The sequence below is a fragment of the Thermobia domestica genome, chromosome 7, assembly GCF_964235325.1.
Source record: "Thermobia domestica chromosome 7, izTheDome1.hap1.1, whole genome shotgun sequence".
Classification (NCBI taxonomy): Eukaryota; Metazoa; Arthropoda; class Insecta; order Zygentoma; family Lepismatidae; genus Thermobia; species Thermobia domestica.
This window is the reverse complement of record NC_137460.1, coordinates 40,422,951-40,449,793: the sequence shown is the minus strand read 5'-3', so window position 1 is coordinate 40,449,793 and position 26,843 is coordinate 40,422,951. Positions and strand designations below refer to the sequence as shown.

The 26,843-nt window shown below is 34.7% G+C and overlaps 1 protein-coding gene across 2 annotated transcripts in view; it reads left to right on the top strand.

The window, feature by feature from the left end:
* The first annotated feature begins 10,712 nt into the window (after window positions 1-10,712).
* Window positions 10,713-26,843, top strand: part of LOC145688857 (carboxypeptidase B-like) — a 59,914-nt gene continuing 43,783 nt past the window's right edge. Inside the window, exons 1-4 of one of the 2 annotated variants that reach the window (XM_081763026.1) lie at window positions 10,713-10,918; window positions 11,836-11,903; window positions 18,763-18,967; window positions 24,055-24,188. In XM_081763026.1, the coding sequence (XP_081619152.1) occupies window positions 18,788-18,967; window positions 24,055-24,188 (314 nt within the window). In that variant the 5' untranslated portion in view covers window positions 10,713-10,918; window positions 11,836-11,903; window positions 18,763-18,787. Of the gene's footprint in view, window positions 10,919-11,835; window positions 11,904-18,759; window positions 18,968-24,054; window positions 24,189-26,843 lie in introns of both variants that reach the window. The other variant, XM_081763025.1, reaches the window with a different exon arrangement.

Here is a 26,843-nt window from a genome sequence, read left to right as displayed (position 1 = left end):
GGATAAAGCTGAGAAAAAACAGTTACACAATCCAGGAAGAATTGTTCGTAAGCCTGGGTTTGTCATCGTATCCAAGTCTGAAACTAAAACACATCAAAAAGTTCAAAATAAAAGACGACGATTAAATCATAACAGTATTACTGACTATAGAACATTGCCATATGGTTATCAAAGTATTAAGTGTGTTAAATGATTGGTATTCTATGTATATGTAAATAGTAGACTGTCTAAAGGTAGCATCATGGAGTAACATGGTCATAATATCATCAAATATGTCTATAAGTTTTTCCTATCTGTTGGTACTTGTACGTATATATAATGTAAATATGTCAATAAGTTATTAAGAATATTCTAAGTATAGTAAATATCTTATTTAAATATATCTATATATGTATATCAATACGCCAATATTGGAAAATAGAATATTGTAGACTATATAAATATAATAAAGCGTTACAATTTATAATAATATGTTTTATTCCTCCAAACAAATATTGATATAATACGAAGTATCTGTATTCTATATAAGATAAAGGAAGAATACCTATGCTTCATATAAGGTTATTTATACGTATATATCATATTTTATGTTCCTACAATAAATGACTCTAAGTTGGAAACCATGTTGACGTCATAATGTCTTCTACAAGGTGATCAAATATCTTAGAAGTAAGTAAAAGTACCAATAAATGTCATTAGAATATTCTATATGTAAATGACTTATAGCACAGTGATATCCTTTGTGCTTCAAATACCACTAGAACATGTTTACCAAACATCTACGTACGTAAAAAAATCACAATATATACATTCTAACATGGTATTCAAGGTAATCTATATACATAAACAATCAAATTATAAGTCTACAATATAATCAGTTCATGTGTTTGCATTCACATAGCATATCACCACAACAACATATACAGCTCTACAATACGATAAAATAAGGCTACCTCAATAAAAAGTCACAATATATAACCCTACAATAGAAACACTTTAGGTGTTTGCATCCAGCCTAGTATAGCCCCCTAAAGCTATGCAACCCAACAACACATGCTTAAAACACTTACATGCAAACGAAAGATAATATGTCTACAATATGATACATATATTCATGTCCCGATATCAAAAACCAATATACATACATACATACATCTACCCACTTACAAACTATTCATATATACATGCAATTTCTTATTCGTCTAAGCTTCGTACACCATTAGACCCATACAGTATCCAAAACATGATATTCTATGTTAAAATCCCATATCAGCTACACATACATGTACCCACTTACAAACTATTCATATATACATGCAATTTGTCATTCGTCTAAGCTTCGTACACCATTAGACCCATACAGTATTCAAAAGACAATATTCTATGCTAAAATCACATATCAGCTACACATACATGTACCCCCTTACAAACTAATCATATATACATGCAATTTGTCATTCGTCTAAGCTTCGTACACCATTAGACCCATACAGTATCCAAAAGACAATATTCTATGCTAAAATCCCCTATCATCTACTGAAAATACAATATCATTACATAAAATACGTTTCTTAGAGTTGCGCCCATTTCCTTCCACATTATCTCATACATTTATGTACAATACGTAGTGCTGTATATTACATATATCCGCAATATACCTCTAAATATACGAAAAACACTAAAATCCATTCTTTGTAATCCTTTTCTTTAGCATCTCATTAATATTCATTATCATCTCATTAATATTCATAAATAATTAATTCATTACTCTAGTTTTTAAAAGGATAAAATCATTTATGCGGAAATACCTAAAGAAATCTTGTTTGAAGACTTCTTCCAAAAAGCACAAAAGGCAAAATTGCCTTGCTTACACAATTCATTCAGTCTTTTTCCTCTTTCAAACTCAGGTAGGAAGGGCCACCCTTTCTCTCCCCTCTACGTATGTGGCAAGGTCTTAACAAAACGCGTAACATCTCACACGCCAATTTAAAGTGGTCCTTTGCTCAAAATAACAACACAATTCCCTTATACAATCCTACGTGCGGTCTCTCAGTATGGGAAGCAATACATTAACTTTTAAAAAGTAACATGTGACATTTAACTATCTCATTCTTCAATTCTCTGTCCTTAGAATAATGATTCCTATTTCTTTTTTTTCGCATATTTTCAGTTTCCATGCGGTAAAACTCACAGTCCCAATTAAACATGGTCTTTTACTCAAAAACGACAGTACACTTCGCCCCCAACTCCATCACCCTGGAACACACACATACAAGCAGGTGTCTATGTTCCTTTCGTTACTCCCTATCAAAGGGTTCTCTTTCTCCTACGCCTTCCATCTTAGACAGTCAATATCTTTTAACAATTGTTCTTTATCGACATTTTCCCATGTTTCTAAAAGTCATTTCACATGTTTTTTCTCACCTCCTACGGTTAGACTATTCTCACACATCTATATGTCACGTTTAAGTGACACTTTCTTACTTCTTTAATTGACAGAATGATAAAATTACGAGACAGCTTCAAAAGACCATCTGTTACATATACAAGCCTTTGCTATACATTGAACAAAGGACCCCCTGCCTCAATGGTATGTGGACAAATTTCGATAGGACTACTTTTTTATCCTTTGTTTTCGTCTTCCCCCTTTAGTTACCTCATCGTACGACATCCCATTCTTTCATTATAGGTGCCTTCTTTCTTTAGAATTAGTTTCTTGAATACCAAGACCAACTGCGTTCAAGATTAACAAAAAGTCTTGTGTGGACATGTTCTGAAGTTTCTTCAGTTATTTTACAACACTTGAGGGATGAATAAGGAAGGAAGAAACAAGTTTCTTAAAGGATTGGGGAAAAAATGGTAAGTATTCAACATAAATTGTATAAATTAACATAAATTGTATTAAAATATATGATAAAATAGATCAGAGGAAATTTACGCCCACTTTCGTGAGAAATTTGCACTGTTGACCAATTGTTGTGATAATGAAGGAAATTTGTACCAGTTTTCGTGAGAATTTTGCACTGTTGACCAATTGTTGTGAGAATGAAGGAAATTTGTACCAATTTTTGGTGAGAAATTTGCACTTTTCTCCAATTCTCGTGAAAATAAGGGAAATTTGTATCAATTTTCGTAAGAAATAAGGCAAAATTATACAATTCTCGTGAGAAATTTGCACTTTTCTCCAATTCTCGTGAGAAAAGGTCTCTATTCTACTATGGTTAAAAATTGACTTTTCTCTTCATTTTATTTTCCTATTTCTCCAAAGACATAACTTTGTATTATCGAAGATTTGTGAACAATAAACATATTCCAATTGATATATATATGTTTCCAAAAATACCGATAGAATAGATAGACTGCCAACAGACTATCGAGGAATTATGTAGTAAGGTAAGATTGATTACATTTTTTATGATATTGTTTATTATAAGTTAGTAAATTCATTTGGTTGCACCAAAATGCAAGAGCCTTAAAAGGTTATCCAAGTCAAACATAACTTGTAGAACGTAAGAGAGTAATGTTACAAATGTACTCGATGCCATTGGTTGGGTAAATTTGTCGTGGAAAGCAGTGAAAAAAGAAACCATTCGGAACTGTTTTTCGAAAGCTGGGTTTTCTGTCCCGTGCGAGCCAAACGTGGAAAACGTAGAGGGTGATGAAATCAAAAGTTCTATCCAGACACTTCTCGTTCAAGCTGGGCATGGAAATGTTGAGGCGTCCGATTACACGTCTATTGATAAAGATTTGTCAATTGAAAACAACGGTACAGAAATCGCTAAAATCGTAAACAATGTGAAAGACAATGAGTGCAGTGAAAGTGAAGAGGAAACAGCAGAAGCAAATTCGTTGGATCAACTCGAGATACCAAACTACAAATTGGCGTGTCCAACAGTTGAACAGTTAAAGAAATTTGCCATTAATCGCGGTGACACAGAAGCTCTCCAATTGATCCAACAGTTACAAGCAAATTTAGAACAGAAACTAGTGTCCGTAGGATGTACACGTCAGACAACTATTGCAGACTTTTTCCCAAGAAATTCATAGTTGGTGAGTTTGTTCTCAACATTTTCAATGTTTAAAAATAATACTGTATGTACTTATTAAGCTATTTTTACTTTTAGTATAGGAGGTATGTGAATTAATGGATTTTTTACAGGGTGATGACATGTACTTAAGAAAATTACCAAACACGCATTATCTTTTGCAATATACAAATATATTAACACATCCCCAGCAATAATATTATTTAACAATTGAATTTCTCCTTCATCCTTCCCCGTAATTCAAATACTGTACGTACTAAATACAGTATTTTCATATTGAATTTTACGCATTTACGCTCATACATAATGTTTTTACTGTATATTACTGCATACAATTACCGTTTGGAGAAACTAAATTTCTGAACCTCTCTGTAGCGGACACCTCTCAATAACGGACAAAAATTCATGTCCCATTGGTGTCCGTTATTCAGAGGTTTCACTGTAATTGTTTTATTAATCTGCGCCTATGATTCTGTTGCTTGAATTTAGTCCGTTTTGTCTGAATTTTCCTTGGGGTCTCCTCTTGAATTTTGTTCTGCATTCGTAATAATCTGTTTGGTAATTCTAACAGAGGCTGTAAGAATAATAACAATTTCTTCAAGTTTCATCATAAATATTAGATGTTATTCTTCTTGTTCTGCTCGGAAAAATAACGAGGATACAGTTCTTTATCAGCAGTGTTATTCACATCTACTTTGGTAAAGATGAATGTGATTAAAAAAAATACCTGTGGGCAAATGGAAAATCGATTGACTCAGTTGCAAGAAAACCGTTTGACATTGTAACTGAAAAGAAAATCAAATAAACTTTAATTCGGTATAATATCAAATTACTTCAAATCAAGATTTTATTTACTTTTTCAGTAGTTCATCTCTAACATGCTAAAAGTCACAGTACGTGAAAGGTTTCACAGTTCACATCCTCAAGACATGTTTGCCCACATAATAAGTAAACAATGCAAGAGGATGCATAAGGCGACCCTTAAGAAAGAATGTTAGTGTTTTGCATCACAACTCTGTTTTCGGCATCACCTTATCAGCTAATCTGTCTTATATACATAATTCTATACTACCGTATATGCAATAGTATCATATAGGGCCTATACTTCTATTTTCATATTTATATTGTTAATGTAAATAGCAGCAATACAAAATTTCAATATTGAAATACTTGTATGTTTTTTGTAGTTTCAATCAAATCTAAAGGTCAGATAATTGGAGATAAGGGTCATCTTACGCATCCTTTTGCATTGTTTACTTAAGATATGGCCAAACATGTGAGGATGTGAGCTGTGGCACCTTTTATGTACTGTGAGCAGTAGTGGTTTTAGCGAGTAGTCCGGCTAGGCACGGGTCTACCCAAAAATTTGAAGAACATATAGACACTAAAAGACACAATAAAGAGTAAATATATTTTCCACTTTTTATATTAATGATAAATAATTATTCAATAAACAGCATCAACCACTAATGTAAAAGTAATTTCCTACTGTCATTAATCAATTAAATGTGCATATGAATCCATACGCGAGGGAGTGGGTCTACCCGAAATTAAAACCCTAAAGCCGCCCCTGCCTGCGAGCCTCAGCATGTTGGAAGTGAACTACTGGAAAACTGAATAAAATTTTGTTCTGAAATGACTCGATACTAGACCTAAGTAAGTTTGTTTTATCTTCGTTTCAGCTACAATGTCAAACAGCTTTCTTGCAACTGAGTCAATCAATATTCCATTTTTCTGCAGGTAGCTTTTTTTAATCACATTCATTTTTACTGAAATAGATGTGAATAACACTGTTAATAACAGAACTGTATCTAGCCATTTTTCCGGGAAGAACAAGTAGAATAACATCTAAAATTTATGATAAAACTTAAAGAAATAGTTAATCTTCTTACAGAATCTTGTTACAATTACTAAAGAAAAAATCTCTTGAAGAAATCACTTCCTGAACAGAATTCCTCCTTTCGAAAGATTAGGCAGAACGGGAATTCCCGTTCTGCATAAAGATAAGATCATTTAAAACATTTCTACAAAATGCTGGAGGGCTTTTAGGCAGAACGGGAAGACACCATTAATAATCCTGCTATTTTGTTTTTTTTTTAAAGATTTTGAATTCTTGTTTTTAAGCGCCAATACAATAAAACAACTTGCTTTCAACAAAATAAATTTTCAAGCAAAGCACGCAACGCAAGATTGAATGGAAATAAACCTTTACTCGGCTGTGATCATCACAACAACGTTCGATCAATCGATTGCCAACGATTTCATCTCGACGTCACATCAAGCATGAGAAAGTCAACGCTAATTGGCTCTGACTGAGGAAGGAAATCCAATGCAATCGCTTGTTGTATCAACGAATTTTAAAGTTTGAAAAAAAGCTAATTAAAAAGATGATAATAGTATACGACCTTAATGCAAGATTGCACCCCCCAGATTTTTTTAACACCCCCCTAAGTTCAAAATTATGGATAAATCACTGCTGCCATACATCCCATAAAAACGTGACAGTTCCGATCTTGGACCCGAATGTCCCGCGTCCCCGTAAATTTAGTCAGGACAGAATGTCCCGTATTTTAATCCCGTCCCATTTCTGCTCTCAATATCAGCTTATCGAAAAGTAAAAAATCAAAAATTTTGACATTGGCTGGGAACCTTGTTATTAGTGAATGAAGAATAAGCTGTGGCATGTACAAACTTGGAGCAAGTTATCTCTGATTTCATAGCCAACAAGCCAATAGATTCGCAACGCAAAGTTGCAGTTGTCTGTCATCAGTCAAGAGGATATGCATTCTTTGATAAAGTTCATAAGCTGAGCTTTTGTTGAATACATTATAAGTGAATTGTTCAATTTTGTTTCACCGAAAATGCCTAAATCGAAGTGCAAGTTTTCTTCGAATTCGCAGGAGAAGTAGTACCCTTTCTAAAAGCAACGAAGTTGAACTATTAAGTTCACTGCAAAATTTGCCATGCTGCTTTTTCCACTGCACATGGTGGAAACTCGAACACTCTTCAACATTAAAAAATAAGCACAAGGAAGATGAGTGACTTTTTTTCTCTTCTAAGACATTAGGTAAGGAGCTATATTTGAGGAGCTAGGGGCGCAGAATTGTGCTTTGGTCTAGTGGTTAGAAATCTGTAAATCCGGCCCTGACAATTACACACGACGCAAGGAGAAAACTCAGCTAATGTTTCAGCAGATTAATATGCGTTTGTATGTGTTTATCAAGGGACATAAGTTTAGTTTTAATAATAATGATAATAATAGAAATAATATATCTTTCTCTGAAGTGCTAGATTCTTTAGATATTTCTTCGTTGTTTCTCGATTGCTGTTTTTGCATATTTTCTTCATCAAAATTAACACTACTACTGTTTCTTTTTGTTCTAGCCACTTTCCTGAAACTTTTTTTTTTTTTTTGCTTGTACATCTTCCTCACTGAAATTAACACAATTGTCCTTTTTCCGCTTTAACCACTTTTGTGAAACGTATTCCGGCGTTTTGCAATTGCAAAGTAAGTTTCTATTTTGACACCCTGAACACGTATAACTCAAGCAAATCTGAACTGCTCTAATTGATCAAACATCGGAGATACTTGTGATATAGTCACACGCTGCGAGTCTTTACTATTATTTTTCACGATCTCCAGTTAACATTCTTCCTCAGATATTTTCATCTGAATAAAATAAAAAAAAAGGAAAATTTTTATTTTTACCTCTCATTTTTTGCCTTGTAGGCTAAGGAAACTACCTATTGAGCATTTGTTGAAATCAATTGACCAACGCTTTCTTTGATGTCAATTGCGGCAAGAAGTGACTGGTATCAAACCGAGGTTTCCTGTTGTAGTTAATCCTATTGGGAACGGCGGTGAATGATTCAAAATAGACGGTGATAGGTTACGTGTTTTGTTATTTTTATCGATGTCAGTGATTTCTTGGCCTTAGATGTCCATTCCTTCTTAACCCTTGAACTAAGGTAAAGATTTTTTTCAGAATCTCCTTTCATGATTAGAAAAGAACTGATTCTTTTCAGTATTGCCAGACTCAGTCTGCAAACTTTGACTTTGATTCAAAGAAGATATGTGAAAACTGTGACCATTGCCATGTCAAACAACGGGAAAATAATTTCAAGGTCACCACATGCCTATAGACTCACCTCACTCTCTTTCCCTTCTTCCTTTTGGACAGCAGGGATTCCTGAAGAACTCGATTTCTACACCCCCAAATTGCAAACATTTTTAAAAAATGAAGACGACATTGGTTAACACAGTTTGTGTAGGAACTGTTTAGTGACATATCATGTTTTCAAATAGAGTACATAAAAGGCAATTGTTATTTCTTCCGAGAAAAAAATTACAAACATCAAAGCACCAAATTATACTCATGTCGAAAATTATTGTCGCATGTCTATAAATACGTTGTTGTAAGAATATACTTTGATAATGAATTCGACCGATATTTCTTATAATCTTAGTATCTGTATAATCGGCAAAGACAAGTATGTGGCAAATTTCATGTCAAAAGAACAATAAATAAAAACAATAAAACGAAAATAAAACTTTCTTGTCCATTTAGCAACATTTTACTTTACTCATTCTAATTTCCGTATTTATAATTCTTTTCCTATGAAATTTACCACATATATACATTTCCCGATTACACACATAGTATCAGTTTTAAAAGTATCCTGCAAAATCATTATCAAATTATATTCTTACAAGAAGACTGTTATAGATATGCGATAATTACTTTGGACATAAGTGTACATTGTCGGAAATCTTTGGGGGGAGGCGGGACCCTGGGCCCACCCCTTCCCTACGCCATTGCACCCATGTAAATAAAGGCTAAACGCCCGAAGAATATTGTAGGTAGATTGTATCACTGATTTAAATAAAATGAGATTATTTGCATATTGTTTTCTCCTTGCATAAAGCATTTTTTTAAGACGTTATCTTGAGGTTTTAAGGCAATTTCTTTTTGGTAGTTGCATTGTAAATATCTTAACTCTGTACAATTAATTGCAGAGAACGAAAAGAGAACAGTAGCTGCAGCTGAGGGAACTTTCGCTTATCATACTGTTGTTCATAACCTGAGTTACAGTTCATTTGATTGTGTTAGAAAGTTAGGGGAGAGGGCATCGAAGGTGTCCCGTATTTTCATGCAAAACATTTGGCAGGCTTAGCCTGTCTAAGGAAAATTCGATTAGCTGAAAAAATCGCATTCAAACAAAAGATAATTGAAAGTGCCTACACTTTTGTCGCATCAGTAAGGGTAAATGTTCTTGTTATGGATCTGAATAAGCATGGCGGATGTTAGTAGCGTTTCAAATAGTATACGAAAATATGTGATGATTTCCGCTCTAGAGCAGTTAGTGATGAGATCTCTGGGTTTAAATCGTTGATTCCCTACGACAATCCAATAGAATTTATCAGAAGCACGTTAATTATTCTGTTCCTATCATTCCAAAGCAAGTGTCTATTGGCGAACGAGATGTAGGAATAAGTTTGGTAAGGAATTTTGATAGAACATGCTTTGCTATCTGTACGCTCACTCTTTGTGACTGAGTCTATGTTATCACTATTTTTAGTCCAACATACGATCGCATAGAAAGAAATTAAAGTGTGAGCTTTATTCAGGAAAAATTGATAGACCTGTTTTATATTTAAAATACTTCAAGTAGCTTTGGCATTGCTGCTCAAGGTTTGTAGCACTCTAAAAAATGCTTCTCTTTTAAAAACTTTATTATTTCTGGAGTAAACCAACATGGATAGGATCGTTTATTACACTGTATATTTCCTTTCAGGAACATCATTTTTACTCCAATACTCTAAGTTCTATTCTAATACTTTAAATACTACTCCAATATCAAGGAATACAGTTACAATTAACAACGCATTTTGTACAGCACAACATGCAAAATGGACCGATATGAACATCAGTAAACAAGATAGTAAAAGATACTTATTCAACATGAAATATGGCGCCGTATTCTTACTAAAAGAAACTAAGAGCATTGAAAAATCTATCAGTCTAAGCACACGGATTAGATAATAACAAAAAAAAAAAAAAAAAGATTACTACGAATAAAGGATAACAGTGACATGAATTTGCAATTCCCACCTGATAAAAAGATACCCTCAGGCAGTGGCGTATTTAGGGGGGCTTCCGGGCTTAAGCCCCCCCCGAAATCTTACTTACTATAGTAAAGTATATGAAATATCTTGCAGAATTTTCACATTTTCAGGCAAAGCCCTCCCCGAAAGTTAGCAAAGCCCCCCCCCCCGAAACAAAATCGTAAATACGCCACTGCCCTCAGGCTATGAAGAAGTATTTCGAACTTCTATTAAGTTAATCATAATACCTATTATTTAATATTATTTATTATTTCCTGCATCCATTTCATTTTGTTCTCCTTTTCTTATAATGTGTGTACATACCTGACACCAACTTATCTATTTATTTTCAATTAATTTACTCTGTAACAATTTACAGCTTATTTCAGGCAGATTTGGACTTACGTCCGTGCCATTTTGGTTGCAGCTTGTCCTGTGTCTAAAGAAGTTCAATATAATGTATTTCAATTTTCATCTTTATGACAAAGTTAGTGCAACAGTTGACTTGGCCTATGTGCTACATTTCTACACTGAAACTACATATAAGATTGAAGAGAAAGAAGAAAATAACTGCTTATGATAGTGGTATATTCTGAAAATAATAGCATAATATTGTAGATTATTATTTCCGTGAAGTATAATCTTAAAATAGTTATTCACATAAATAATTAAAAGGATTGAAATCAATAGAAGAATATGATTGGTAATTAAAGAACAATTTATTTCTATTTTCCCATAATACAACCTTCGTAAGACTAGGAAGTATGTAAGTATTTGTAATATTATTAAGTTCAATTTTACGAATATTTAGCTTAGTATCGAAAAACGTGTCTATAAGAACCAGATATGCTCATGTGACGAAAGTAAATAACGAAGAAAATTAATTGTAGACTTAAGGTGTACCTCCCAGATCAATAGGCAGCGTCCATTAAGAGGATGATTGTTTAAAAAAAACTGAATATAAGGTTGAAATAGTTACATTTACATATTTCACGAGTCGTCGTGCCGCGGGTAACCAGACATTCAATGGTAATGGATCAGATGAATGCGAATGACAAGGAAGCAGCAGAACATGTTGCGTTTATATATTCCAGTACAAGGGTTAAGTTTTGAGTTGCCCCTCCGTTTTTTATAACTGGAGCTCTGCCTAATTTCCAGAGAAAAATCCAGAGAGATTTTTCCAAGAGGACAACATGCTCTGCCTAACTTCTTGTTGGCAGCCCAGTTACTTGCTCTCTTGTGATTTCCTTCGCACAACATGGATAACGTCTTTTGAAGTGTACCCAGGTATACCACTTATCGTAGATACAACTCTTGAATTGGCTCTTTCGAGTCACCACAAGTCAATGACTTGAAAACGCAGGGCAAGAAAAGTAGGTTCGAGTGGAAAAGAGTAGAATAGTACGTAAGGCGACTCAACTAATTAAAGTAAATTGCAACAACCAAGTGTATAAGATACCGCAATAATATATAGCAAATGTTTCCAAAACAGGTTATATACAATAATTTATCAAATAAGTTAATAAAGAAATCAAGTTATATATATATATATATATATATATATATATATATATATATATATATATATATATATATATATATATATAGTAAACATTTTGGTCATTTGGTAATGTTACAGATATAACATTCCTTTGACTAATACATTTTCTTTCTTTCCTGCAGGTGTTCCAGTTCTTCCAGAAGACTTCAGGGTAACGAGTATCAAATGGACTCCGAACATCATCTCTCCGGTAAGTATGTTAGTTTCTAAGTTAGTATACTAAGTTAGTTAGGTTGATATTTCAATGGTAAATGTTTTGTTATGTAGGTGTGTCAGATTAGGTTAGCTAGGTAGGCCTATTTGAAGATAAGTATTCTGCAGATAGATTTATGCTAATTTAGGGCTTTTAGAATCACAAATGATTAAGTTATATGGAACTTCACACTTACCGGTACGAAGAACGATTGCGCAACACCAAAATGAAGACGTAATTAGTAACGTCAATAGAATAGTTAGGTAGTGGTAGTAATTATTGTGAGGTGAATCTTTACTGCAGTTACTTTACGTACAGGTAAAAATAACGATATATATCGAACACTACACGATATATATCGAACGAAACACTATATATATGGTGTTTCAAAACAAATACCCACAATGTTTGGGAGGTGATTCCTGACACCAATATGAAACAAAAAAAGTATAAACCAACCTGGGTGCACAAATGCTTCCTTTCGGAGTTATAGGTTGCCGAAAACATTAAAAAAAAAATGAATTTTAAAGATCCATAGCTTCAAAACTATGGGATCAACTGTAGTCGGGCCAAGACTTCACTTATCTAAGGTTCAGAATCCTGCGGTACTTCCGCAACAATTTTTATAGAGGTAGTTGGTGAGTACTTCAAATTATATGCCTGTAGGAAAACTTCCCCTATAAAAATTGTTGCGGAAGTACCGCGGGATTCTGAAACTTGGATATTTGGATAGGGCACATATTAGTTTCTAAGTGAGGTCTTGATCCGACTACGGTAGGTCCCATAGTTTTGGAGCTATAGACTTTTAAAGTTAAGTTTTTCATGTTTTCAGCAGCCTATAACTCCGAAAGAAAGCAATTGTGCACTCAGGTCGGTCTATACTTTTTGTCTTATCTTGGTGTCAGGAATCACCTTCCAAACGTTGTCGGTGTTGTTGAAACACCCTGTATTTATACCATCAGCATGATATTAAACAGATACTTTGACATTACTAGAATATGTATGAACTCATGCTTAGCATTAACTAAGCATTAATACGGAAGGACTTCGTTTATACATTTATTATTATTATTATTATTATTATTATTATTATTATTATTATTATTATTATTATTATTATTATTATTATTATTATTATTATTATTATTATGCACACACACTTCGAAGCAATATCTATATTATTCTCACAATAATCACGGCATGAATTGCAATTGCTCACCTCTAACTGACAACCAACTCTGATGCCAACATTCTAATATATACCTATAAAACTAAATTATACAGCACAGCCTTTCTTGCAATAGCTACGAAGCTATGTGCATTCCACACAGCATGTGTAATAGTTCATCAGAATTAGTAAATGTATGACAAGTTCTCTTTATGAATGTTGTAAGTAAAAAAACTTGAATCTTATTGTAGTGTATAGTTAATTAATTAGAAATATTGCTGTGCTGATCTTCAAATAAGCGAAAAATAGATAAATTCGATACTAAAATTTACATATTTTCAGTATAAAACAGTATAGTAAGACGACTGTCACATAGTTGAAAGAAGGTGAATCCTTCGCAGTTGGAAAACTGCTTAGAATTCATCGTATTATTCATATTTCACCGGACTAAGGTCTTCAATTTTCAAAATAAATGTAAGAAATACACCTTCGTTCTAAAGGATCGGTTAGGTGGGGGAACGGTCAGAATGGCAGGGGACATAATGGCAGGAATTAATGGCAGGAGGACAAAATGGCAGAGGACGAAATGGCAGGTGGACGAAATGGCAGGGGACAAAATGGCAGGCGGACGAAATGGCAGAGGACGAAATGGCAGAAAGTATAATTTGAATTCTCGGGTTTTAAACTATTTTGTTTCTTACTTGGTAAATGAAGATTTCAGCATAAATTTTCGATTTATTCACTATGTTCCAAATTCGAACTGCTAATAATATTTCAATTCTGAGAACTCTGATGTCGTAAGAATTAAGAGAGTGCCACCTAGATTTCCGCCGGAAGTTTGGAATTCTCATGAGGCAACTCTGTCTAACAATCCTCGCACAAATAACTTATGTGAGGGGTGGAATCTTAAGTTTTTCAATTTGGTTGGACACAACCACTCAACGGTATGGAAACTCATACAAAGCCTACAGAAAGAAAATTCCACCGTTTATTCTACCATTTCCTAGTCCGAAAGAGGACAATACCCCGTCAAGAAAACTAAAAAGGTTTATGTTGATCTGCAGGATAGACTGAGGAACCTATGTGTGGAATATTAGACAAACAAAAGATCTCTTGAGGAATTCTTGCGAGGAATTGCTCACAACTTGAAATTAACGACAATGTAAGTAGTTAGTCATTCTTATGATTGCAAATTGTTTTTGTAGTCTATTTTACGGTATATTTTATTATATAAAATTAACGACGGTGTTAATAATTAGCAATTATTTTCTTAAGACTGCAGAATGTTTTTATAGCATATTCTAGGATGTGTGTTATAGGATGTTCACGACACTGTAAGTAACTAGTCATTCTTACGACTGCAAAGTATATTTATGGTCTATATTTCGAGATATTTTATTATATAAAATTAAAGCCGATGAAATTATTAGTCATTCTACAACTGCAGAATGTTTTTATATTGTTCTAGTATATGTGTTATAAGATGTTAACGACCAGGTATCAGGCCGGTAGCCAGCCCAAAAATGTAGGGGGGACCCGGCTGAAGCTAGAGGGGCCCGATCCAACCATATTATAGTTCATCACCATCGTGAACATTTTAGGGGGGCTGCAAAAATTTAGGGGAGCCCGGCCCCTAGATCCCCCTGGATACGGGCCTGTGTGGTATGTAATTAGTTATTCATAAAACTGCAAAGTGTGTTTATAGTCTATATTATGATATATTTTGTTATATAAAATTAAGGACTATGGTTTAGTCATTCTTACGAGCGCAAAGGGTTTTAACTGCTACTGTCGAAATCGGTTTTTCAAAAACCAAAAACCGCTTTTGCGGTTTCGATGTTGGAAATCGCTTTTGCTGTTTCCGTTTTGAAAACCGCATGATTAAATTTGACATGATTGTAGCTTTCCGGAACAAACCCACAGAAAAATTGCCAAAAGTGAATATTTTTAATATTTTAGGGGTCTAAACGGGGATGAAGAGATTCCCATGTTATTTAAACGGACGTTTTCCTGGGATACAAAATCTTATCTTTTAGATAGTTGAAATAGAAAAAGAAATGATAGAATTATGGGTTTAAGAGATGCCAGGCCGTAGGCCGAGCAAAGACAGTGAAGGGGGGGGCGAAGCCCCCGGATGGGCAGATTCAGGAAATACGAAGAGCAAGTTCACGAAATTCATTGTTGATGCAAAGGTCGATAGACAAGTAATGCGAGGCCGTAGGCCGAGCAGACCTGGGAGTATGGAGGCGGAGCCCCCAGCTAGCCAAAGGCTAGCTTTGTTATCTAAAAATTAATGACGATGTTAGTAATTGGTCATTCTGACGACTGCAGTGTTTCTTTAGTCTGTTCTACGATATCCATTATTATTGAAATGAAATGAAATGAAATCTTTGAGTTTTACGTCCCACAGTTACGCCGGTTAGGCTAAAGGAGACGGTGATGATGAGTGATGAATGCAATGGTGGAATGAAGAAAGTGGGAGGAAACGGGAGAACCCCGAGAAAACCCACGCACACGGTGCGTTATTATTGAGAATTAAGAAAGATGTACGTAATTAGTCATTCTTACAACTACAAGCTGTTTTTATAATTTAAAGGATATGTTATAGGAAACTAGAAAAAAAAACTGTCATTCCTGTAACTGTAGGGGAATTTTGTAGGTCTGTTCTGTGATATGTATTAGTATTGAAGAATAAATAGTAACCATTCTTTCAGTTTTGTACTTAACTTGTTTGCTTTCAATCTATATTTTCTTGTAGTTAGAATTGTTATAAGACCAAAATATCAATTGGAAGATGGTTACAAAGAAATAAATTTAAGAAAAAAGTTAAGATTTTAAGTTAAGATATCTGATATTTACCCTCTTTTACGCTCTTGGTTGAATTTAGCTGTATTTATATGCTTTGGACATTCGAGGCAGAAATGACTAAATCGAGAACCGTTACATACTAACAAACACAACAGGTGAACCCTAAAAATACGAGCCCTAGGAGTATTAATTTTTGCCAAATTAACTTCCTGCCATTCTGTCCTTCTGCCATTTCGTCCTCCTGCCATTTCGTCCGCTGCCATTTTGTCCTCCTGCCTTTATTTCCTGCCATTATGTCCCCTGCCATTTTGTCCTCCTGCCATTCTGTCCTAAATTCGTTAGGTGATATGCTTTACAAAACCTTCGCAAGTAGTTTGCTAAGCTAATCTTATTGAATTGGCTTACAAAAGGTTTTACATTTAATAAAAATGTAAATATTTAGTTCTTTCAGAAGTCTTCTTAGGCTTCTAACTTTTTTGTGGTAATAGTATACAACAGTTCCTCATCGTGTTCCGTACTCGAGGATAGTTCTTACTCTTGCACCACGTACAGAAATGGTGGTATGTCATGTACAGCGGGGGACACTTCTAAATGGTACAGCCATATGGAGATTTACGGCTAAGGTGTACCATTTAGAAGTGTCCCCCGCTGTACAAGTGGTAATAGAACACATAAGAAACCCAGATCATGTTGTACTCACACTGGAATATGCAGTATGAGTACACCGTGATCTGCGTTTCTTATGTGTGCTATTACAACTTTTACATGAAATACCATCACGTTTGTACGTAATGCAACAGTAAGAACTATCCACGAGCACGAGACATGCAATATGCGTTCAAGCCCCCCCCCCCCTCACACACACATAGTGAATATAAAGTACAAGGGCACTACAGAGGCGCACATAAAGTGCACCGTACTCGAGGGTAGTTTTAACTCTTGCACCACGTACAGAAATTGTGGTATGTCATGTACAAGTTTCAGTCGATAAGTAAATGAAAGTCACTTTGTTACCCCATTTTCAAGTTCCTAGATCCTCAATGAATAATCCGTAAAAGACTGAACTTCGTGAGTCCTCGGGAAATGATGAGGAATTGTTGTATACTATATCCTTTTTTGTGTTTAAAATTAACTTTTAGTTAAATTATCTTTCTAGCTGTAGAAGAATTTTAGTTTGTGTATATTTTGTATAGTTTCTAATCGTAGTTTTCATTTTATTTACCGATTGAGCTTGTGCAAAGAAATTGTAGCATCTACTGCCCACATCAACAGAAAATACCAAGAATAGAAACAAATGAAGGACGAAAATATATTCGATAAATTACCTTTAACATTTTGTAAGTTATTTTTGAAAACAGATTATTCAAAATAAAGTAAAGAAAGTATTTCTTTAAAATCCATAGAAACTGTAGTGCGTGCCGAGTAGGAGTTGGCGCACTACAAACATAAAGGGGAGAACGCATTGGGCATTTGCCCGGCGGTCCAGTCCGTCCCTCATTTAAAACAAAGTATTAATGCTGTACCTTTTGTAATTCCTTTTGAATTTTATGGTGCTTTCAATTATCTTCATTCTGGTATATATGTTTAGATCATTTGCAAAAGTATGTATGCCCTACCAATGGGATTTAAAACTGTTTGAGTTACGTACATCATTAATAGTTGTAAGTCATAGAAAAAGTTTCAAGTTTAGCATTGTGTAATTCTTGACATTGTATCAACATTTTTCTATATAAAATCTTTATAAAACTTAGATTACTTACAATTATGCAAATACAAGGAAAAATGTCAATAATATCAGAGTAAAATCCAAACATTCTAGTTTTGTGGTAAAACTTTGATGACCTCTCCAAACATACACTCCGCGGTAAAAATTTCATTCGAGTTACAAAGTGTATACCGGGTGCTCTTACCAGTTCATAAGTTCCTTGCAGAGATAAGATAACTTTTGGTATAAAATTTTTACTGTTTGTGTTCCTAGATTATTTTTTGAAACAGTACATGTTAAGTTTTTAAAAATATTCGAGATATTCAAGATATTTTTATATCTCTTTATTACTAAACATGTAATTCTTCCAAACCACATGAATATTTTTGGTTTTAACTTTTGAAAAGTTTCTTTTATGGGATTTTTTTATTAAGGGGATTTATCGAACTTCGTGTGTTATACGGTATTGTCCTGCTGAAAAATGATTTCATTCAGGAATTGCAGAAATGGTATCATAACACACTTCAACATCTCAGCGCTTAAGGATGGAAGGTCTATGTCTCATTAGCGCGCATAAGGACGAGCGCATATTTTTTGCCACATTGTATCGATATTTATCTGTCTCATTTATCAAAGAAAAATGGCTGAACTGTATGAAATTAATTTTCAAACCTAGTTAATAGCTTCCGCAACCCGATTTGATAATGACACGTTGATAAAATGGGTAACATAAAGGGTTCAAAATTTCTGACAAAATAGGGTATAATAGCCCCTTCCTCCTTCTAGTTAGAAATGGCATGATAGAAAACAGTTCAAGATAAGTACTAAAACTATATTCCAAAATTCACTTCAAACGGTTGAGCCGTTTTCATGATATCTGATCACCAGTGGCGTATTTAGGGGGGAGGCTTCCGGGCTTAAGCCCCCCGAAATCTTACTTACTATAGTAAAGTATATTAAATATTTTGCAGAATTTTCACATTCTCAGGCAAAGCCCCCTCGAAAGTTAGCAAAGCCCCTCCCGAAACAAAATCGTAAATACGCCACTGCTGATCACTAACTAGATCACTTATTATTTTATTAATATGATACATTTTATACTTTTTCATGCGTCACCCTGTATAATTCTGTGATAAATGATTCAAATTATTAATTTTCAATGTATTTTTTAGCAGTGAAAACAACCACATTGTACGAACAATGAAAATGAAGAATGTTATTATTACACGTATTTGCCTAATGTGTATCGTATTTAATAATAATGGATCTTCAGCTGAAATGAAGAGTTACGAAGGATACCAAGTTATATCTGTGCATATTAAGACTGACCTTGATATACGACGGGCGAATTCATTTGGAGAAAATCTGTCTGAGACAATAGTAAGGAATACATTTTACAATTACTATTTCTTATTAAGATCCTGTTGCTTACACTTAATTCTTTTCAAGTGGGGATAGTACGTTTTTTGCTTTTGTAAATGTTAATTTGAAATAGTATTTTCTGCAAGAATGTTTATATACAAATGATGTTAATTAAATTACCGAATTGATGCTATAAAAGACTACAGAAACGGTTTACAATCTATTCGTGTTTATCCTTTTAAAAATACTTTCCTGTTGCATCTCTAGAAACAGTCCTAGAACATCCATTGTGGAATGCACCAGAGGTTCCTCGTCGCTGTAATCCTGGAATTCCTGGATAGTGTCAAATCATTTCCCTTTTAATTTAAGCTGAATTTCAGTGTAGAAAACAGGACAAGTCAATGGCAGGTAGATCAGGTAAGTAAGGGGATAGTGTACAACGGGGATAATTTTTTTAGCCAAGTAGTCAGACACCATTTCTGAAGTACAACACGAGTCATTATCATGTTGAAAATGTCATTATGCAAATGCCAAATTGTGTGGCCATTTATGACAAACAAAATCGTGTAATCGATAGCACTTTCACTTAGGATCAGACCTGTCTGGCCTTTTTTAAGTCTCGGCGATCCAGGTGACTTCGATTGTGACGACTTGAACTTGGTTTCCGCAGTTGTGCTAGTCGACCCATGATTCTGTGATGTTACTGGTAAGAAATGTTGGTTCGTTAACGTCTGTTTCTTCCATAACCCTATTGATAGTCGCAAGAGTGTCTTTCTAGTTCTGTGTGAGTCCTCGGCATAAATTTTGCCTATACACGCCACACCTCTAAGTTTTTGCATAAGATTTGGTGACGTGAGCCGATGAAAAAAAGTTTTCCTTGCAATTTAACAGACAGACATTCGACTATCGATCCCACTCATAAGTGCAATAATCTGAGCAAAATTTTCCTCATTCGGACTCACATACGGGATCATACTTCACAGTCATTTTTCCAGCTTGGAAAAATGCAACCTACTAAACGATCGTTGCGCAAGTTATTGATGCATCACCAAATGCTACTTGCAAATATTTCGTAAGTCTCTGTAGCTGTTTCTCTAAGTTCAAGACAAAAATTAACACTGATTTGACACTTCTTTAAATCACCCATTTCACAATCTCACACAAGACATCGTAATCACGCCTCCTGAACAGTGCCTGGTTTAAGTTGAGCAATAACGCTATGACGTCATTTTGAGATGTTACGACAAATAACTGTGGTAAGGATCCGAGCTACAACTAATGCCTTTTTTAAGAAAAAGAAAGCAACCTGGGGATTAAATGAACATCTCTTGTGTATTGCCCAGGTCTTTTACGTTGAGGTTCTCAACTTTCACTCATTCTTTCTTGAAGAGGTAATGGAAATTGAAGAACTCTAGAATATTAAGTGGGGCATATATATTATTAGACCACTCTAGTAAGCAACATTATAGAATCGAAATGTTACTTGTCTGAGGTGGTTATGTGTTAACAAACGGAACAATATAATTAACTTTTTCGTAAGATGTAAATATTGTATGATGTATTAGCCAGGCAGTTTCGGTTTGAAATAGGTTTGTTCGGAGCTGGATGAGAACTAATAGGGGAAACACTTCCCACACCAAACATGTTCATTTGCAATTGCCACCATTGCTGAAACAAAAGGTAAATATTCACACGAACTGTTATCACGACATATTTAGTAAATGCCAACTCTGTAAAAAATGGTTATAAGAACGAGCTGTGAGTCTACCATCCAGTGTTATAATGTAGCGTTGGACTGTCATACTCACATTATTGTGCTTTCATACATGTTTTACTACAATTATAATTATATCCATTGTAATAAATTTTTACATATAGATATGAAGGATGGAATAACCGGCTGGAAAGAGAAAATAAGATATAAAGAAGTTCTGAGAAGAATGAATAAAAAAGAAGAGTACTGAAGTTAATAGCAGAAATGAAATTGGTTTGAACACTGTCTAGGGATGAATTGTTTTATAAGAGATACTTCGAAAGGACTAGTTTCTGGAAGAAAAAATATGGAGAAGAAGGTGGTGTCAGTTCCTGGACGAAATAAAGATCGAAAATGCTGATTTCTTAAAGGCTGAGAATAGAAATGAAAGATTGGTTTGCTCTAAGGATCTGTCGATGTGGCAGAACACTGATGATGTTAGTAAGGTTATAGTCATGCTTATAGTAAAGTACGTAGGATTTGTTGTCTTCACCAAGCTACATAGTAACGCCCTTTCTTTGGGTAAAGAATTAAGATTATATATGCGTTATATTGATATTTTGACAACATATATATACGAATATAGTAAAGAATTTTTCCTAATTACAAATTTTGGTTGAAGGGATATATGGAACCTATTAGAAATGGCGAATGAAAATATTATTATTATTATTTCTAATAGTAGTAGTATTAGAAGAAGTAACAGGAAAAAATCCACAATTGCTAGGAAACAATAAAGTTTGCTCTTGATCAGTCACGTTTTATCTATATTAGGGATGTGCCTTATATATTTATCAGATGATTGCTAAACACATTACGTTCCCAGACAGTACGAATCAAGGTTGATACGGCTGACGTCATTTTGTAGACATGTTGGTATTTCACATATGAAGAAAGTCATTTTAACTCCAAGACCGAGAGAAATTAAATAATTTTCATGTTATTATACATCAAAAATATCAATATTGCAAATCATAAAACTTCCTTCATTAGCTTAGCGGGAGTGTAACCCAGGACTCCAAACTCGTGAAATCGGTGCTTAAGCAACTACTCTAACACAACCACTGCTGAGTAAGAGGAAAAAACACTCCCTGTGCAATTTATTTAGCAAATTCCACACTTTTACGATTCTAATGTTGTAATAATGAAGAACCACTCTGATTTCAGTAATGATAGAATAGTAAAGTGTTATGTACAAATATAGTCCAGAGAATTCAACTTTAAATTGAAAAATAAAAAGACATACAAACGCGCAAGGACATGAAACAGAAAATGGTCTGATTTCGTTACTCATAGTTTTATGTGGAGAGACTAATCTGCTAGGGATAAGACACATCATTTTTCGTAGTTTGTCATTTTTCACGGAAGAAAATAATTGCGTCACAGAGTTGCATAATGAAATAACACCTCAACAGCTACAACACTGTAAATTACCGCATTCTCATTTTCTAAATTTCCGGAATTACTTTGACCGTAGCATGCAAATGGTCATTTAAACATTAGTGGCAGTAAAGTATACTATAAAGGGAATTACCGTGTTTCTTTCAGAAACGATATTCCGGGGGGCACACTTGGTATGCCGGGGGGTACTGCTGATACTATTCTATTTATTATTATATTATAGACGTATTATTTTGATCTCCTCCGGGGGCACTGGAGACCCCCCAAAAAAACAGGTCTAGAAGAAACGCTGATTACAGTACTCACGGAATGCAACAAAATGGTGACCCGTAGAGTCGCAGTCAGTACCTGAGGATATAGTTTGGAGTATAAACAACACCACCTGTTGTAAATGAAGTGAAATATGACTCATTGGATCATAGTACGCGTTTCCAACCGTTGGCGGTCCACTTCACAAATTATATGTATCATTTTTGTTGCGTTGAAGCATTACTGGTGGGATCAGAAGTTTTGAAATTGCAACCTGATCGCAGAGGTTGAGGCTATACAACCCGTGTCAGACTGTGATTGTTGTGGTTTGCTGTTTTAGGTGGTGGTCGCTGCATTCGTTCTAGGATCCTTAGCAGCAGTACTCTTGGTCATTCTAGATAAATTTGCACCATCCAACACCGTATCCACAGTTTAGCTATTAGAAAATTCTATATAATAATATAATCACAATATAATATTTAGAGCCTTTTAAAATTCTCTCCTCTTCAATAGTTAAAGAAGAAAGATTCTCGTTTATTCTTGACTAAAGATAGAATTTGCAACAAAAATTCTTGTGTTTTGTGAATCCAACAATGTATCAATTACTTAAGTTAATAATTTAACACTCAAGTCTCCATGAGAAATTCTAATTACTGCCTGGAACCACTGCTTTGTTTTTGGTAACTCTGTAAGGAAAAGCCCATCTTTTCATTCATTTGTCTACTTTCGTGGGGCTACCCTCAACTCAGTTCTCCTTTTAATGTCCTCATTTCCAGAACAGAAAGAGCTATCGATAAGAATCCTTCAGATTTGTACTCAGAATTCTGAATTAGTAACTTGGATTCAGCAATCAGTTTTCAATACCCTTATCTGTGTGTCAGTGGCGTCGTCCAGCTATCAATTTCGTTATGATTGTCTCTGATTCCCGTTATCTCAAAGACAAATAGAACTATACACCAGTCATTTCCAATTGGCCAATATGTGACGTAGGAGCAGGCTTTTACGATTAGAGCCAGGACAGAAAGAACAGGTTAAGGAAAGAAAGGGAAAGAGCGAGATAAGTGGAATGGAATGCAAGAAGTGTGGGCAGTGTGCGATTAGTAATGAATCCACGTGTTGTGTACTTACAAAACCGTCTACTATGCCTTGTTTGCCTGACAACACTGTTCTCTAGCAACGCTTGATTTGCTGTCTTCTACTTGCTCTCTCTCTCTCTCTGTGACTTACTGAGAACACAAGCAACAAACCTGTGACGTCAAAGAGCATCTTATTGGAAGATGATTGTTATAGAGGAACGAGCTTCAGATTCAGAAACAGAACTCTCGATCTACCTGGTCGTTTGTCATTGCCATGATCTCTGTCATTCTCGCTGATAGAAATCGCCCTTTAGGAAAAGTATCCCACCATGGACCTCAAGAACGAAAAGTGATATTGACAGCAGAAAGGATTAATTTAGCTAACTTCAACTAGCAAATATTTCTTTTCCTTTTTTTCCTCCTGTGAGTATTGGCCTCCTGTGAGTTGCTAAGTGACCTTTAGTGAAATAGGGTAGGTGCTAATAATTTAACAATATGTACTGAAAAAATTTGTGATTGGTTAAATTTAAAATTAAAGATTTTCTAAAACATTGTTTTTACATGTTGATTTCCAAAATAAAAATTAAAAATTCCTTGAAAATCATTCAAGTTATCTTGTTTTTTAGGTGAGCTTTTGGAGATCAGCATCACCTATTCACGATGCTGTCATTCTGGTTCCTCCAAATAGCATGGAAGAAATGGCAGATGGTCTCAAACAAAACAATCTGACTGCTAGTAAACTAATTGATAATGTTCAAAGGTATACTATACGATATTATACAGTATATTCGAATATTTTCTTTGCTCCCTCGTGGCTAAACAGTTAGCGTACGCACCTTTGGCGTGGGAGACCCACGTTCGATTCCAGCAGGAGCTCATGTTGTTCGGATCCAACTTGAAGCTGTAGATCCACACTTCATATAGCCTCGCTGCTGACAGAGGCACTAAACTGAAAATCAAATTCGAATATTTACGTTAATAGAAACCATTAGGAAAACATGTGGATGAACGGGTAAGCGAGGTAAAAAGGTACCTCATTTGTCACTTTTAGATGATGCATCCTCTCTAGAAACCTTGTCTTTTGTTTGTGGACTGGGAAAACTTACGTTTATACGTTAGGTTAAATTATATAAATGTGTAAATGCCAAGGAATACTTTTCTCCACATTTTCACTGAATAGTTGTAATAATTGGAAAAACAATTTTCATTGTCGATAGAGCGTAAGGACGACGGAGCGCTTCAGACTTTATATTTCTTAATGCAAGAAACATCTAACACTCCAGATTAGGTATGGCCAGAAAACTTCGAAACCTGGTTACCTGGTTCCAAAAATAACCGGTTTAAACACAGTGAGAATCGGGTATCCGGTTCCAAAACCAAGAATTGTTACCCGAATCCAGAACTGAAAATAGGGTACATGGATCCAGAACTGAGAATCGGGTACCGATTCCAGAATCAAGTCGGGTATCCGGTTCCAGAATCGAGAGTCGGGTACCCTAATCCAGAACCGAGAATGAATACGTGGTTCCCCGAACCGAGAATCAAGTACCGCGAGTTCGGATTCGACAATTGGGTACCTGAAATCGTGGGCTTGATATCGCGAAAGGTGTTCACACTCCGAACAAGAAAAGAAATTTAAAATTGCACCTGTTAAACTAATAGTGCTTTTCTTTCGCTAAAATTGACATTCCAAAGCAAATGTAGAGATTAAATTTCTGTTCACAAAAAAAGATTAGGAGCTAATCATATGTATTGACTATGATTTTTGGTATACTGCTCTTGAAGTGGTGTGTGTATCATAATTTCTATGAGGAGAGGATATCCAATGAGGTTGGTAAGGCATTTATATTGCATCACTTTTCTCCCAGAAACTGTCATACAGCTTTCTTTTTCTTGTACAGTCTGTACGGAGCCCAATTGTTTCTCACACGAGCCATATCTTATTTATAGGATAAATTTAAAGTATTGACCCTGCTGGAGTGTTAAATCATTGAATGTAGGATACTGTATATTAGTTTCAAATATCCAAGATTCAAACTCATACTAAATGCCACTTTCGACTGAACCTGTGCTCAAGTAAAAAAATGCTATTCGCTTCTTCTAGTCTACTTAGCTTTCAAACTTAACATCGAGATTTTTATTTGAGCTACCATTTTTTGAGAAGTTTGAGAAATTTCTTTTGTCATGTGAATAATAGTAATAATAATACCAGAGATGACAATCAGATTATTAAGTTCAAACTGATTTAAACTAATGAAAGCCGGACACAAACATTTTTTAAAAGTATATCTTTGCACAAGTGTCAAGTTGGTCATGCTTAATGGAAAATCTACCTTATTATTAATGAAAAAAGTTTTTGTTTGTGTCAATTGTTTGCAATATCTTACAGGCACTCTAGTATTTTAAGTTGAAAACTTTACTGATCTACATATTTTTTTATTAGAACATGCATTAAAAAAAATACTACACGTTAGGAAACTTCAAATAGTATGCACTGACTCCCGTATGCAGCTTGAGCGGTGAAATGTGCACAAATTTCCTTACATTGCATTAATAAAATGTTACTTTTTAGGGATGCGACTTCCCTCATGAGCCGTCACTGCAGATTACTTTAAAGTAATGATTGCACCAAAATAATTGATAATGATTGTACTAATGTAAATTATAAAGATTGTTGTAGTAAAAAAAAAAAAAAAAAAAAAGCAGTAGTAAAGAAAGAGTTGAAAAGAATGTTATTTTTAAAACCAAACCGAGAAATACAGTGTATCCGTTAAGTCGCGCAACCCAAAATTTGATTTCGTATATATCTTTTGAACCAAGAACGATAAAGAACTGAGACTTCAAAACAAGTGTAAGCGTGTTCTATGTAGATATTTTCGAGTTTTGTGTAGTAACAAAAGAAAGTACCGAAAGTGATACAAAAAGAAGAAAATCAATATTCAGTTGCAGAGAGCTGATTTCCTGCGGGTGAATCTCTGTGTATATGTGCAGTATGCATCAACATTTAACCATGGTACGAAAATGTGACAAAGTTGATGCAGTGTTTCCATGTGAAAAAGGTTATTTAATCTAACTCCGTAAAATGAGTTTTTTTTTTTTTTTTGACAGAAACGCGGCCCATGCAAACACTGTTGTAAAATTACCGCAACAGGTATGTTTTAGGTTAATTAATGATAGCAATGAGAATGTTCACATAATTGCTAACCTGAAATTTTATGCAAAAATTGGCGATAAAACAATTACTCACCTACAGCTGACAACCCTGGAATCCTTGTAGAAAGAGAAGGGCGCTGGTGGCCACATCATCTCCAAAAATTTGTGGCCCTCCCGTTCTCCGAACTTAACATCACTTGACCTTTTCTTATCGGTTTACCTGAAAAAATATGGTGTACAAGAATAACCCCAGGGCCATTGA